This window comes from Chanos chanos, chromosome 4 (genome assembly GCF_902362185.1).
Source record: "Chanos chanos chromosome 4, fChaCha1.1, whole genome shotgun sequence".
NCBI lineage: Eukaryota > Metazoa > Chordata > Actinopteri > Gonorynchiformes > Chanidae > Chanos > Chanos chanos.
In genome coordinates, this window is record NC_044498.1 from 50,713,536 (window position 1) to 50,728,535 (window position 15,000).

The following is a 15,000-nucleotide window of genomic DNA, read 5'->3' on the forward strand; positions in this document are numbered from 1 at the left end:
CCAGGACTGGATTTGCCCACCCCTGGTGTAGAATGTTAACGCACATGTACTAAATTGGTTGCGATTGGCCAGTGAGCCCAGTCTCGGAACACGCACGCAACCCTGAATGACAGGCACACAGAGAGGGTCGGTAAAGAGAGAGCCAGGGACAGTAAAAACTTTATGGATTTTTTGACAGCCCACTGGGATTTGTCACTGTTTGCCCAATGGCTCGTACACCACTGATATGGCTTATTGTCAGTGGATAACTGGTAGGTTATTTCTATGCATGTCTGCCGTGTTTTTCTGGCTTTCTCCTCCCCAACAGATTACTCACAAACAAGTTTCAGTGAACACATATAGCTCTGACAAAATTCTCAAAGAGTCAACGCAATGAATAACTGTGAGTTTAATTTTTGAAAACTCACACAGCTGAGTTCAATATCCAAAGCTTGTCATAGCGCTTTGAGTTAGAGAGAAGAAATGAGTGGGCATAACTAAACGGGGGCTGTAATGTTTTACAGTGTAGCAATTTATCTTTTGTTTGGAAAATGCGTTTATTCAAGTTACAGTTTTAAAGTCTTATTCAATTCATTTCCCGGGTGTGGTTCTGTTTTCTTGCCGACCGTGAAATGAATAACAATCCATTGCTTTCTAGCTCTTTCACGGAAACAAATTTTTTTTCTACATATCACACGCATTAACAAACACCTCATCCTAAAAGAAAAGACAGTGATGTTACAGCAGTGATGAGAGTCACAGTGAAATGTGTGGGAGTGACCTCAGACAAAAATAGAATAAATATTAAAAAATATTACCAGCAGGTTACCAAATTTTACTTCCTTTACTGTTAAAGGTCATTCCAATATTTCATAATGGCTGATGTGAAGCGTACTATGCCTTCTGTCACTTCCACATCAGAGGTTTCATTCAGTTTTATTTCACTTCCCGTTTTCTCCACATATTCAGACACAGTCCACGCATCTTGGCCAGAAATACGACCATAATAACTTCTACAGCGAAACTACTACTGTTCCACTTTTACGACCGTTTATTCCTTTATGGTTTTTAAATGTAAGTGACAGAGACTCCTTGGGTGAAAGATTGGGGCAGTGGGGGGGGGGGGGGGGGGCACCCTTTTACTGCTACAAGTTCTGAGATACTTCCCCTTACACAGGGTACAGTACATGAGGAGGAGACAGAGGAGGAGGAGGAGGAGGAGGGTAGGGGAAAATCTTGGCTGTTTGTAATTTGTCCAGGCCACAGTCATGCGTGTACCGTCCACAGAGGAGCTAAATAAGGAGGCACCAGAGGGTGGAGGCTGGTGAGGGAGAAAGCTCTGCAGTGCTTGGGAACAGAGCTCAGTCTCGGCCAAACACCACCTCTTCCTCTTCTGCATTCTGGAGTCTCACCCTCCAAAGTCAAATCACAATGCAAATCTCTTCTATTAATGTCCATTTCTGCAAAACTGGTTTACATAACTTCCCAGCAAAGTTGGACCCAACATACTCACGCGCGCACAGGCACTGCTGTGAAGGTGCTTGAGTCGGTAATTACGATCATTGTTCAACACGTAAAAACGGTACTCGTTTTTGCAGTTTAAGGAGCATTGTATCATCTGTCTGTCTCCTGGACTAGATCTTCTGTTTGTCCGTATACACAGATTAGACACTGCAAAGCAGACCAGAGCTATACCCCCCCCCCAAAAAAAACATAACCTCAGACTGGATTATGTGATTCTTCCAGATAATTATTACTCAAGAAACAACAGAGGGTATCAGAACAAATAAATACTTAAAATCAAGAGGAATGCTTGCTTCACTAGAGAACAAATTTTGCCATTTCTCTCTCTCTCTCTCTCTCTCTCTCTCCCTCTCTCACTCTCTCTCTCTCTCTTTTATCAAACTGTGTTCACAGTCAAGATATATGATAGAAAATTATGAGGAGGTGATAAGCCATCATGAGTCAACCAAAAGCGAGAAGGAGGAGGAGGAGGGAACATTCCAGACATGTCCAAGAGTGACAGATAAATGTTAGTGATAACGGCCTGCAGAAAGTTTTCCTCAAAGTTTCCTGTTAATATAACTGTGACTTGGGAGATTCCTTACACAGTCATCTCTTAGGAATTCAGAGCCACAAAACAAAAAAAAAAAAAAAAACTAAACAAACCATAAATCCCACCTCCAGCTGACCTTTCCAGCAGCATTTCAGTGCTCAGCCCCTGGACTACACCGTGCCTATTCTTCTTCTCTCTATTGCAACCTCCAAAAACGCTCCTCTAAAATCTTTCAAAGATGTTAAACCCTTTTTATAAACATCGTGAACACCCAAACAAATGTCCAACACAAGCACATTTCTAGAGGCCTTAAATTGGTCACTAGAAATCCCTTGTCTTTTTTAAAGGAACAGTACAGTAACCACCAGTGCAGGGAAAACGTTTTCCTTTTTTTCTTTTTTTTTTTCTGGGAATGCTTTGGCAGACAAATGGGATTCCATCTCAAGTGGTCAGTGGAAAAAGACTCACTTAGCTGGTTCAAGATGAAATTCAAGAGCTTTTCATACTCTCCCCTTGGGGTTCCCTCTGCATCTTGCGCAGTGTCACAAGTATTTCTAGATTCAATTCTGGATTTCTAAGAACAAAATACCTATTACAGATAAAAGCCTACTAACATAAGGTTAGTGTCCCAACATGAAGAAAAGTTTTTTCCGTGTATATAAAACCTCCGAAGCTCCAGACGTCATGTGAGGAAACTTGCCATCTGCTCACAAGTCTTCACAGGTTTTTTTTATGAAGTTTCTTGTGCCTTGTGTTGCCAGGTTACGGGTGAGCCAATGAGGATGGAAAAACAGTCTCACTGAGCATGACTGTGAGTGTGCAGCCCATTCAGCTGCCCCCCTCCAAAAAAAAAAAAAAAACACACAGGAAAACCATAAAAATGACTCAATGGAAAGGCCATCAGGCTTCAGTTTGCTTCTTAAAAGGAGAATCCCAAAAGGCAGACACAAAAAAAAACAACAACTCTCCTCTCACAGAGTGACAAGTTTGGGCTTGGTGCTTGGGTGTGGTGGTTGGAGGGGGTTGCACAAGCTGTGATTATTCAAGAATCACCAATGCAATGATCTACACCGAATGTACACACAGTAGTCCTAACTATTCATATTTACATTCATTCCTACCCGTGTACGACGGAGAGGACCGTCTGTGACACGAAACAAGGGTCAAACAAACTTATCCGAGCTGCTGAAAACTGGTTAAAAAAAAAAACAACAAAAAAGACTGAATGGAGACTTCACTTGTCCAGGAGTGTGTGCACACAGGACGCCTGACAGTCTCACACAACACAAATTGCACAACAGAGATCAGGTCATGAAGTCATATTAACATGCTGAAAACCCCCTCACAAGCCTCTTCTGTTTTTTTTGTAGTTTTAGTTTAGGCTTGGAAGGTGTGGCTGTGCTACTGAAGTGGAACCTGGAGCCACACACGGCCATACATGCCTAAGCACCTCAGTCTTTTCTTACAGCACGACTCCTTGGTTTCTGAATGATGAAAAATATACCCCCATGTACATCTCAGCGTTAACACTAGTTGTTTACAGCATTATTGAAAAGGTAAGAAACATTCAGAGCTCATACTTGTCTTTTCCAATTGTCTCGTAGTCCTTCACAACCACATCAATGAAAGAGGAAGGATCCAAGGGGATGCCTTTTAAATCAAACTCAAGGACCTGTAATAAATACATAAATAAATAAATAAAAACATAGTCCAATGCATTACAAAACTTTATTCTTATGATCGTCTCGCATCTATTTCATTCTATTTCACATAACTGGTACTAACCTCGTTCCAAGCAGGATTTAACTCATTGTCAATCGCCCTCGTTTTTTTCTTGTCATCTGAAAAGTTTAAAAAGTTACGGTACCAAGAGTTTTATATCACTCGATAATATCAGTACTGTTACAATACACAGCGCTGTAACACGTTACTGCATGACAACAGCATAGCAAGTAGTTTAAAATGTTCAATGGTTTTAAAGATTTTTAAACAGAAATAGGGGATGTAAAGCACAAAGCACATCTGTAGCATCACTTCGGCTGGTTTGTATGGAGTCTAAGCCTAGGTAGCAAAATCATTATTCCAAAATGCTTGACTCCACTTGATACCAACAGCTGGGAGAGACATTTAACACCATATAAGGGAATAATAAGCCCCCTCTCGAGGAAAAAAAAGAGGAACGATAGCACACGGGAATAAAAACTGACTTTAAACTAATAACGTTTACCTAACGCCTGCAAGTAACTAACAACATGTAGTTAACGGCTGCCGTTAATAATTTTCATTTTGCATGACAAAGAACAGTCCTTAGTGTAATAAGCTCTAAATGACTTTGGACCAGTTCCCGCTCCCTTTGTTTTGATTTATATACATGATGTTGTCTATCAGTTAGTGATGCGCACTTAAACTTGGTGATTTAAGAAATCCGTTTGCTCTGGCCATCTAAATGTATGTAAATATACTCAGTAACTAAAGAATCCACTGATATTCACTTCAGGTTGTGCAAATCAGAAATGTGACCGGAAAGAATCTGAACTCACCTCTGAAAACCACTGACGTTATGGGGTCTGGGTTTCCGAGGGTCTTTTTAGGGATTCCCTTGGCGGACTCAACAACCACCTTCAGCATGATGCCAAGTTATAAATACCCTTTCCTTTCTTATCTGGAGAACTTCATTCCAGCGCTTCAACAACTGCAAGCCAGAGTTGAATGAAGCAAAACGGACAAGCGTGCTGTGACTAATCTGGCAGAGTAGGTGAAGAGGAGGGACTACTCCCTGGATGGAGAAAAGCCACGTTCGCCATTCTTTCACTTTGCAAGTCTTGCTATCAAGAGCGCACAAACCAAGATAACTCTTTTCGACTGTGATGAGGTTTATTGTGTGAGGACAGATGTCAATATCTGGGGAAAGACCACTGACCAAATTTACTACGTCATTTCTGTTCTGTGCGCGTTTGGCACGCACATTTAACCCTCACTCAAAGTTAGGTATGCGATTGTGGAGTTGACTCTATTAAATACCGATTTAATTTTTATTTACGTCGCTCAAATCATGCAGGGGAACGAAGGCTTCCTTTAAATTGTACTCTGGCTCCACCAAGTGTTAGAAGACCGAAAAAAGAAAAAGAACCCGAAGAGCCTTACTTTCTCTGTAAGTGTGCGTACAGGTAACTACCAAGTCAACATCAGAGGAAATGACGGCCATACATAATACTGGAAGCCTGTGCTAATTAGCGAGCTGGGGTTATTGACTTAATTAAGCTATCAACAATTACCGTCTATCTGTTCCTGTCTAAAGATACTGCAGGATCAGTTGTCCGTTATTTTGCCTAGCACGGCCACAGAACCTCTCATTCGCTGTGAAAGAGGACTGATTATCGTGCTACGTTTGTCAAGTTTCTGTGACGAAGACTGAAAATTGCCCAACTTGCTTATGAGACACGGGGAACAGTGGCTAATGTTGACTTCGGTGTTGTCATTGCTTGACTTTTCAGTACTAACAGGGATGATGTTGTTGAAGTCATGTAAAGACAGCACCAAACTGGACAAATCTGTACATAAAATGATATAAAAAGAAGAGTTTAAAAAACAGCAAATTAAATGTAAATGTCAATTCCCGAATTAATCTATGTTTATGTTTGGTGGGTTGTTGTTTTTCTTTTAAAATTTTGTCAGAGGATGGTCGCAGAACTATAAACAGAATGCACTTTTAAAAACCAATATGCAGTAGGCCTGAAGCCTCTTCGATATACACCCATCAAAGGGTGCATTTTCACCTCCAGCACTAATACGCCTTATTCAGCTACTGTTTCATTCAGCCACAAATGTTTGATGAATTATTAGAAAAAAAGCGAGTTATATACTCAGTTCTGATTGCAGTATGTTTGGTTAATATTTTGGCTGGTGTTTGACCGAAACCATTGTCCTGAGTTTCTCCTTTTTTGTTAATAAGGACGCAACTTCTTATCAGGAGCGTTTTTCTATAGCTAGCTTCATCACACACTCTCACTAAAAACATACAAAACTTTCATAGATTCCCGATAGGGAAATTGTGTAATACAAGGTCAACAGCGCATTACACAACGTTACACTGACTTCCACTGTATCAGCAGAGAAAGACCTCAGCACTAAGGACGAATGCTCTTTGTGTACATTTGTATGTATGCGGTTTGTGCAACTGACGTTATGCTCTCGTCCGCCAGCAGGTGGTAGTATTTGATCACAATTTTTGAGAAACTAAACGCATGTAGAGAGAGGTGTGAAGGTGAGAATGTAAATTATTTGGATTTAAAACTAATGTGTCTGGTCTACTTTCACTGATGTCTCCGCTTTTCAGCTGTAGCCAGTAAATCACGATTAAATAAATGAGATGATGATGGCGGCAAGCGTTATTGTGAATGCTTGTAAAAGCGTCTTTAAAGAGCTTTTACCAAACACACTGCATTAGGATGAAGAAGACATAAAAGGCCAGAATAAAGTGGCAGTATTAGATTACATGACTTTTAAACCATTAATGAAAAAGCTCTTTTACACCAATCCATCGTGTTCATCGTATTCCCTTCAGAGCAAACCATCAACTTCACAAATACGCTTTTCACTCCATCCCTCCCTTCCCTGACTCGCTCTCCTCTCCTCTCCTCTCCTCTCCTCTCAAGGGTTTTCCTTTAGACTTCATCAGAGAGATAAATCGAAGTCAAGCCTCTGTTGTGCACCCCCATAACAAGTCTATAAAGACTGAAGGGAGAGGTTTCCTCAAACCGTAGATTCTTTAATCTGCCTGAAAGCGCCGAGTACCAGCGCTGAAACCTTGTTATTTTGAGGTCGAGACAGACGGATGTCCGTTAAAAACTTTTAAAACCTCAAAGGTTCCTCGGGGAGCCTGGTATGTGAGGCTCGCTTCAGTTCATCTGCCCTTTTCAAGTCTAACTTCTGGAGCCCAAACATCACCGAAGCTGTGCTACCGCTGTCTGTGAATTTAAACCCGCTCGTGTCGACTAATCTTCACACTGTGATAGATCATTTGTTCATTTTAATTGATAATGTATAGAAATCACGAGAACGATAAATCACAGTTAGGTAGGCTGTATGTTACTAATTTGGCGCGAGATAATTTCGTTTGTGTTAACGAACAGATTCAACAGCGTAGGTTCATTTTAGCCTCACCTTATTTTCCATGCCCGGATAAGTCCTACTATTTACGCCCTTAATTGGGGTCAAGGTCAAAGTTTGGAGGTCACCCTTGCTCAGAGCAATGCTTTAATGTTTTAAACCAAGTCTCCACAATCCTCACTTTTTGTCTGGAGCTTCACCACATACAGTTTGGTCTAATTAAATTGTCGCACACTGTAAAGCTGGAAAATAATATTGGACTAACGGCCAGTAGTGGTAATTACGTGGTAATAGTGTTGAATTATGGATCTTTATGCTTGTTTTATTGCCTGCCAATGGTAGTTCAAATTCAAAGTTAAGTAATATATGTAAATTACTGTAGACTAATCTATACTGACTAAAAGTAGACTACTGGCACCGCTAAGGTTTACCTGCACTGACTGACTGGCAGGCATGTGAAATTGGTTGAGGGGTCGGATATAGTCCATGGACCAGACTATGAACTACAGTACTGTAGAGTCTAAGAAGTCCATGTCATTTAAGAACATTATGTACATTGAAAAACCTCACTGAGTCAGGTAACAACAAACTGATTTTTAAAATCAATTTATTTGAATAAATTAATGTAGATGAGGTAACCACTAAAATTAACTTGATTCCGTGGAAGCAATTCGTTTGCACACTGTTTTTAAGTAAAATTATTTTTTGTTTGTCTGTTTTGTTTGTTTGTTTGCTTGTTTGCTTGTTTGTTTGTTTGTTTTAGCACATAGCACAGTGATGAAAATGAATCAGAACGCCAGTGCAGGACATTAATGAGAGATCTGTAATTTCACCCGTATAACTTGAAAATTATTCTATTGCAACCTTGCACAATTCATCAAAGTGGAGTTCCATACTCAGTGCTTTGAATTGGAATGGTCTGAACTGCCTGTTCTCAGTGTAATCTCTGGAGATATTTTCTGAGGAAGGAATATGTTTTGTGTGGGACTGTCAACTCTATCAAGTGCAGGTGTACAGAGACGTCATTAACTGTATCTCTGTCTGTATCTGTATCTGTTCATCCAACAAAATGATCTGTATCTGTATTCGGATAGTGGGCCAGAGGTGGGCGTGGTCTATACCGGAAGTTGGGTCAAATTGGGTAAATGTTGTATTTTCTAACCTAATATTCATTGACGATGCAATTTTTGTGCCTTCACAGAATCAAATTGATTTAATATTGGCATATGGTTAATTATGAAACATATTTCCACACCTTCATACTGCACTTTTCATCTCTCTCTCTCTCTTTCTTTTTTTAACTTTTATTTTTAAATAAACTAAGTTTTAAGAACTGTCTGAACCTCACCACCACCACCCCTTTAACTCGGGGTCATTGAACAATCAGAAACTGAAAAAAAATGTGTTATAAATCGAAAGATTCTGTTTTTCATTGGAAATAGAAACTATGTACGGTAAAGTATATTTAGAAAAAAATCCTTCAGTTGAACGGAATGGTTTTAAATTCCATGCTGGGGGTAAACCAGAAGCTACACCCTTTTGTCTCGCTAGCTCCCTCACCTGACTCGGTGGGGGCGGCTACAGAATGTAGCGATCACTTTTCAGTAATGTTTAGTAAATTAAACGCCTAGTTAGTGAGATTACAGTCCTATGCTGCAAACAGAATGGACATTTTCATCTTGTAGCCATCCACAATGATATGAATCGATTTGAAGAAACAGAATGGCTGACGCACAGACAATCACATGTTTTTGCCCCGAATAATAACGTGCAGCTTCGGATAGAAGCTGCACGTTAGAAAAAACGTGCGGATAGAAAAAAATGTTTCCATCGCGTTATGTGTGCTTTCCCGAATAACGTATTCGGATTCGGGCACACCCCTATTATCAAGCACCTTTTCACTTTTTCCGGTATATATCTGAGGTGCGCGTGGTGTGCTTTTATTCACAAAGTTAAACACTCTTTCGCTGTGTGTGGTACTCAAAGTGGCCTCTTCCTGATGATTGACTTGTTGAGGAAAAAAATGACCATTGTCGTTCTGACAGTGTGATTTATGGCTGGAGAAGGCGTGTTGGTGTGGCATTGGTACTGACTAAACACAAATCCAAGTAAATATTCACTTAATCTACAAAAGCAGGTAGCCACTGAAGATTGCTCAATCATTGCCCAGCAAGCACACCTGAAGCAAACCATCAGAAACGTGCATACACAAAGAGATAGATACATGTGAACATTTCTTGTTAAACTAGGAAATATAATTTATTGCATAAAAATTATATTTAGTTACAGTAAGAAGGCTAAACATTTATGTACAGTAGTAGTTTACAGCGTTACATGACAAAAAAAAAGTTTTTTCCTCTCTGTTCTTTGTTGCTTTCTTTCTTTAAAATTGACATCAGAACAAAAAAAAATTTGATAAGTTCAAGAGAATTGTCCCAGCAAATGACAACCAACATCCAGGGAAAATATGGATCTAATCCCAACCTGAAGATCAGCTTTCAATATCTAAAAACCTGAAATGCTTGAATGCTTGGCATAAGCTGTGCTATCCAGTCTGTGGTGGTGATGGTGGGGGGTGGGAGGTGGGGGCTGGGGTGAAAGGTCAAAGCAAGCGGCGAGGAATCCACCGATGAAGAACCTTTCTCTTTATCGTCACCTCGTTTAAGGAGGACCTCTGGAGCGAATCCTCCCTCCAAATGCACTTGGCATGGCTCAAAATGAGGAGAAGAAGAGGAATTCCCTTGAATGTTACTCAGTTAGAAATGTTGTGCTTTCAAAAAAAAAAAATCCTCTCAAAAGGGATGGCTGAGGACGTCGTCAACCACCAGCACGAGCCCCCTCCAAAACCAGCTCTTTCAGACAGTCTGTGAACTTTCACAGAATCGCAAATAGCGCACGAGTCAGTCTAGAGACTGTATTAAGTCTTTATCACGCTCCTTCACAGATGCACCATACAAGGGACCAGAAAGCTTCACTTGTTTTGTGTACTTGCATAGTGCTTACAGAGAGAGAGAAAGAGAGAGACCGTTGAAAATAGAATACAATAGCATACAACAATAACAACACATTCTTTTGCTAACATGCGCACGCATACGTGCGTGAGCGCACGCACACACACACACACACACACACACACACACATACAGCAGTTGCTCAGTTGACAGATACTGCTTGCATTTTTCTTCTTTTTTTTGCGGTATCAGAGTTAAACACTTTTTTTCCTTTGAACTTGAGAAGAAGAGGTCAAAAAAACACATGGGTTGTAGAAAAGAAAGTTCTGAGGGGACCGTATTCCAAACCCAGTAAAAGCAAAAACACAGTAATAGCTGATTTACAAAATAAAACAGAGAAACAAAGAAACAGACATGACAGTCAATTACAATAAACCCATTGATGACCAATTACCAGTACAAACATTAAGAAGGTAGAGAATTTGAGTAACGTAACAAACGGGAGCAGCTGTGCTATTTCAGTTAAAGGCAATGTTGGTTAACAAACAAGCACGATTTTGTTTTCGGTTCCAAACCTGATTAGGATTCCGTTTCGTCATTGTATTCATATAAGCATAAAAAAAAAACCCTAACCCTTGACACTTACAATGGAGTTCCTTTGATTAATCAGATGTGTTTACCGTTCCTTCAGTTTACCGTAACACTTAGTTAGCACTCATTTTTTACGCTTCGAGCGCCGAACTATGTGACCTGTAGAGTGATAGGCGTTAAGCAGTAAACTGAAACACATCCATGTTATACAAACGAACAAATGAACAAGAATAAACTTCACTTAACATCACGCGCTCTTTTTTCTCCTCTCTCATTTTTATCCACTCAGTCGGCATCATAACGTCACGGGGAAGAAGTATAAGCACGAACCAAACTGAAACTTGTTACGATCATAACGGCAGTTGCTAACGAGAAGAGTGAAAAGACGAAACAAACCAATAATAATTAAAAAAAAAAAATCCACAAATATGGATTATAACTTAAAAATTGTGCGTTCCCGAAAGGAAACGTATATGAGTTCATCAGAAAGCTCTCTTACATCTTAAATTATGAACTGAGAGAAAAAAGTGTTTTTGTTTTGTTTTGTTTTTTTTGTTTTTTTTTTTAGAACAAAACAGATACAGGCATAAATGGAGGGATGAGACTGATGGAGAAAAGACAAAAAAATGACAATGAGGAGGCATCTTCAGACCAACTGTAAAATATCTTTCATATCCTGAATTTAGGGTTCAAATGATATCTGTCAAAATACACATTTAAAATCAGATGAAAATAACACAAAGGTTTTGATATGTTGTATTATGATGAAAACGCTGTTGTGTAGTTCGCTGAGTCTTTTCACTGAAATTAATCTGTGGTTGTCAGTGTGTGTGTGTGAGTGTGTGTGTGTGTGTGTGTGCCCGACTGTCTCTTTTGCTTATCTCCATACACACCAGTCTGTAAAAGTATATGTGTTGGTATAAAGACTGTTGGTCTGTGTGTCTGTATCTGTCGGTAAGATCGATATGTCTGTCTGAGTGCAGTTCTGTCTTGGTATGTGTGCGTGTGTGTGTGTGTGTGTGTGTGTGAGTGTGTGTGTATGTGTATGTATGTGTGTGTGTGTGCGTGTGTGTGTGTGTGCACGTGTGTGTGTGTTTGAGTTTGTATCCTCAGGGTGTTGAGACACTGCTGTGCTGTTGTCCAGTTGCTGCACAGACAGCGTGACTTTAAACATCTAACGGTCGCTAGGAAACAAATCCGCTGTCTCCAAGTGAGACGCTGTTTAATCATGCACTTTCACACTGGGCTTCCATAATACATGTCTGCGTGAGAGTGTGAGAGTGTGTCTGTGGGTGTATGTGAGAGAGAGTGAGAGTAAAAGTGTATGCTTTTGAGTGAGTGTGTATGTTGGAGAGAGAGAGAGAGAGAAAGAAAGAGACACACACACACACACACACACACACACACAGGTGATGTAAATATGCATATGAGTACACTGAGTAGTGTGTGTGTGTGTGTAGCACTGTATTTGTTCTCTTGGGGAGCATATTCTTGTCTTGACATAGTATCTATGACATACTCAATCATTACAGCAAATTTCACACTTGGAACCGAGATGAAAATTGAACCTTGTTTTTTTCCCCTCAAATATTTGTTCTACTTTCCACTTCACATAATGTGTGACTCTGATAAGATTTTCTCCAGGCCAGCGTGCAGGACAACCAGTTCATCCACCCGACGCTAATCAGAGTCGGGCCGGCTCCTCTGTGGGACTTGATCCTGGGTGTACAGGGTGGAACTGAGGTAACATAGACCAGAAGTCATGAATGTGTGTAGGCGAACCGTCTGTGCATTTGCTCCAGTAAAAATCCACGCATGTGCACAGACGTTAATTGTTGCTTTATTAACGACGGCCTTCCGCCCCCACCTTTTAATCGCAACTCTATTCCGATAAGCCAATCAGCAATCTCCATCTGTCGTCATGACGACCAAGACTTCGCTTTTGCCCATCTCCTCGAGCGCGGTCGCCAAGGAGACCAGGTCTGCGTCACCCTGGTGACATGCTTCCCACAGGTCCAGCAGCACACCTGTGGGACTGGGCTTTGTGGCAAAGTAGTTCAGGTACCTGAGAGAGACAGACAGAATGAGAGAGAGAGAGAGAGAGACAGAGAGAGAGAGAGAGAGGGAGAGGCAACAGAGATAAAGATTGTGGTATTTCAAAATAAACACGGTTAAATATAAATCAGAAAAGAAAGAAATATAACATAGACCAGTGTGTCTGAAATATGTCAAAAAAGAAAGAAATATAAAAATAATCATGTAGTTGTGTAAAAGTATAAGAATGTATGAAAGCTCATGTAGCTCACTCTCTTGCTCTCTTTCTCTCTCTCACACACACACACAGACACACAGACACACAGACACACACACACACACACACACTCACCTGTCGAAGCCCAGGCTGTGAGCCAGCAGTCTCCAGTCACAGCCTCGGGCACTGGGGGCATCCAGACTGGCACAGATCTTTTGGCGTATGGAGGCAGGCAGACGGAAGGCGTAAGGGCCGACCTGCGAGGAGGGCAGGCAGGTGCCCGCAGTGGGCAGAGGGGAGTGGGGGGGCAGTGTCTGGCCATGACGCAAAAACACAACAGGAAAGTAAGCGCCAGTCTCCCTCAGTGCAGAATGTATGAGGACACGTTGATTTACCAACAACGTAAGTAAATCACAGTTCACGGCCAATCTTTACAATTTACAAATGATGAATCTCTGGATTTTTTTTTTTTTTATAGAGGAGCAATGTCTTTGGAATAATTTTTTAAAAGTGGCATGCTACACAAACATTAAAAAGGGAATGTTTGCCATAAAAAAGACTTCTGTTTTATACCAAAGCCTTCTTGCACTGTGTCCATACCTCCTGAATATCTGTGTGCAGCTGGAATATCTGTCCCTCTCCCTCTACTTGTCTGACACACACTTTGCAGCTGAGCTGAGACACAGCCAGACTGCCTCTCTCCAGACTGAAGGTGCAATACAGAGGACGCTGGCTCCCACTCCAGATGTGATAGAAAGGGATCTCCTGTAACACACACACACACACACAGAGCATAAATATACACAGACACAAACAGACACACACACAGCATAAATATACCCAGACACAGACACAAACACACACACACACACAAACACACACATACACACACACACACACACACACACAAACACACACAAACACACACACACACACACACAGCATAAATATACACAGACACAGACACAAACAGACTCACACACAGCATAAATATACCCAGACACAGACACAAACAGACACTAATACACACACACACATACACACACACCCACACACAAACATACACACACACACACACAAACATACACACACACAGACAAACACACACACACACACACACAGACACGCGCGCACCCACCCACACTACACGTACAGACACATACAGACACACACACACACACACACACACACACACACACACACACACACACACACACACACACACACACACAGACACAGACACACACACAAACACACGGACACGTGCACACCCAACCACACTACACACACAGACAGACACAGAGACACGCGTGCGTGCGTGCGTGTCTACACAATGAGTGACTCAGAATGGTGCAAATGGAAAAAAGGCATTTGAGAAAGCTGCATCACAAACACTATGTAAACACTTCGGTGTTTGAATCTGTTTGGATCTAGGAACACCAGACTTGATTCTCAGGAGTGTACAATTCCACATCCCAGAGCGTGCCAGAATGTTCTAGAAGGGACCAGGAATCGTTTTTTAAAGGCTTTGATCAAAGGCTCATGGAAGCTCAGATGTCATGTGTGCAGCAGAAAAAAAAAAACCTTTTAAGGCCATTTTAAACACCCAGTGCATTTAAGGCTTATCTTGTCTGATGGTGCCATTTTTAGTGGTCTCAGGAAACTAAAGACCCACAGAGGGACCCAGCCCTACATTATGTCTCAGAGCTTTCAAATGAACATGTCCTCACCATGTCTGGAAAGCTGTGATCGGTTAAGCTCCTCTCACCTGATACTTGGCAAGCAATTTGCTCCTCCAATGAGAGTGCGGAATGTCGTGGATTGACAGGCGCAGGTTGTGGTAGCTGTCCTTAAAGAGGAGGGGCTTAGGGTCCTCCAACAAAACCCCACCAAGGCTACGTTCCATCTCTAATACTTCCTGCACACAGGAAGAGGGCGAAAAAAAAAAAAAAAAAAAAAGAACCAGATATTTCTGTCATAAAACATGCCAAAATAATAATGCCAAATTCTCTGGGTAGCCAGGCTGGGAAGCAGTGATTCATTAAAGATACAGTGCTTTCTGG

General features: G+C 41.2%; 2 protein-coding genes across 2 annotated transcripts in view; both read right to left on the reverse strand.

Annotated features, from left to right (window-relative positions):
- Positions 1–4,663, reverse strand: part of myofl (myoferlin like) — a 30,229-nt gene extending 25,566 nt beyond the window's left edge. The window contains exons 1-3 of the mRNA XM_030770367.1: positions 4,576–4,663; positions 3,821–3,876; positions 3,616–3,707 (exon numbers count right to left, since the gene is read on the reverse strand). Of these exons, the coding sequence (XP_030626227.1) occupies positions 3,616–3,707; positions 3,821–3,876; positions 4,576–4,663 (236 nt within the window). The remainder of the gene's footprint in view (positions 1–3,615; positions 3,708–3,820; positions 3,877–4,575) is intronic.
- A 7,922-nt stretch (positions 4,664–12,585) lies between these two features.
- The window catches only part of unc5b (unc-5 netrin receptor B), a 39,694-nt gene continuing 37,279 nt past the window's right edge, over positions 12,586–15,000 (reverse strand). Inside the window, exons 15-18 of the mRNA XM_030772427.1 lie at positions 14,706–14,855; positions 13,538–13,702; positions 13,073–13,251; positions 12,586–12,751 (exon numbers count right to left, since the gene is read on the reverse strand). Of these exons, the coding sequence (XP_030628287.1) occupies positions 12,586–12,751; positions 13,073–13,251; positions 13,538–13,702; positions 14,706–14,855 (660 nt within the window). The remainder of the gene's footprint in view (positions 12,752–13,072; positions 13,252–13,537; positions 13,703–14,705; positions 14,856–15,000) is intronic.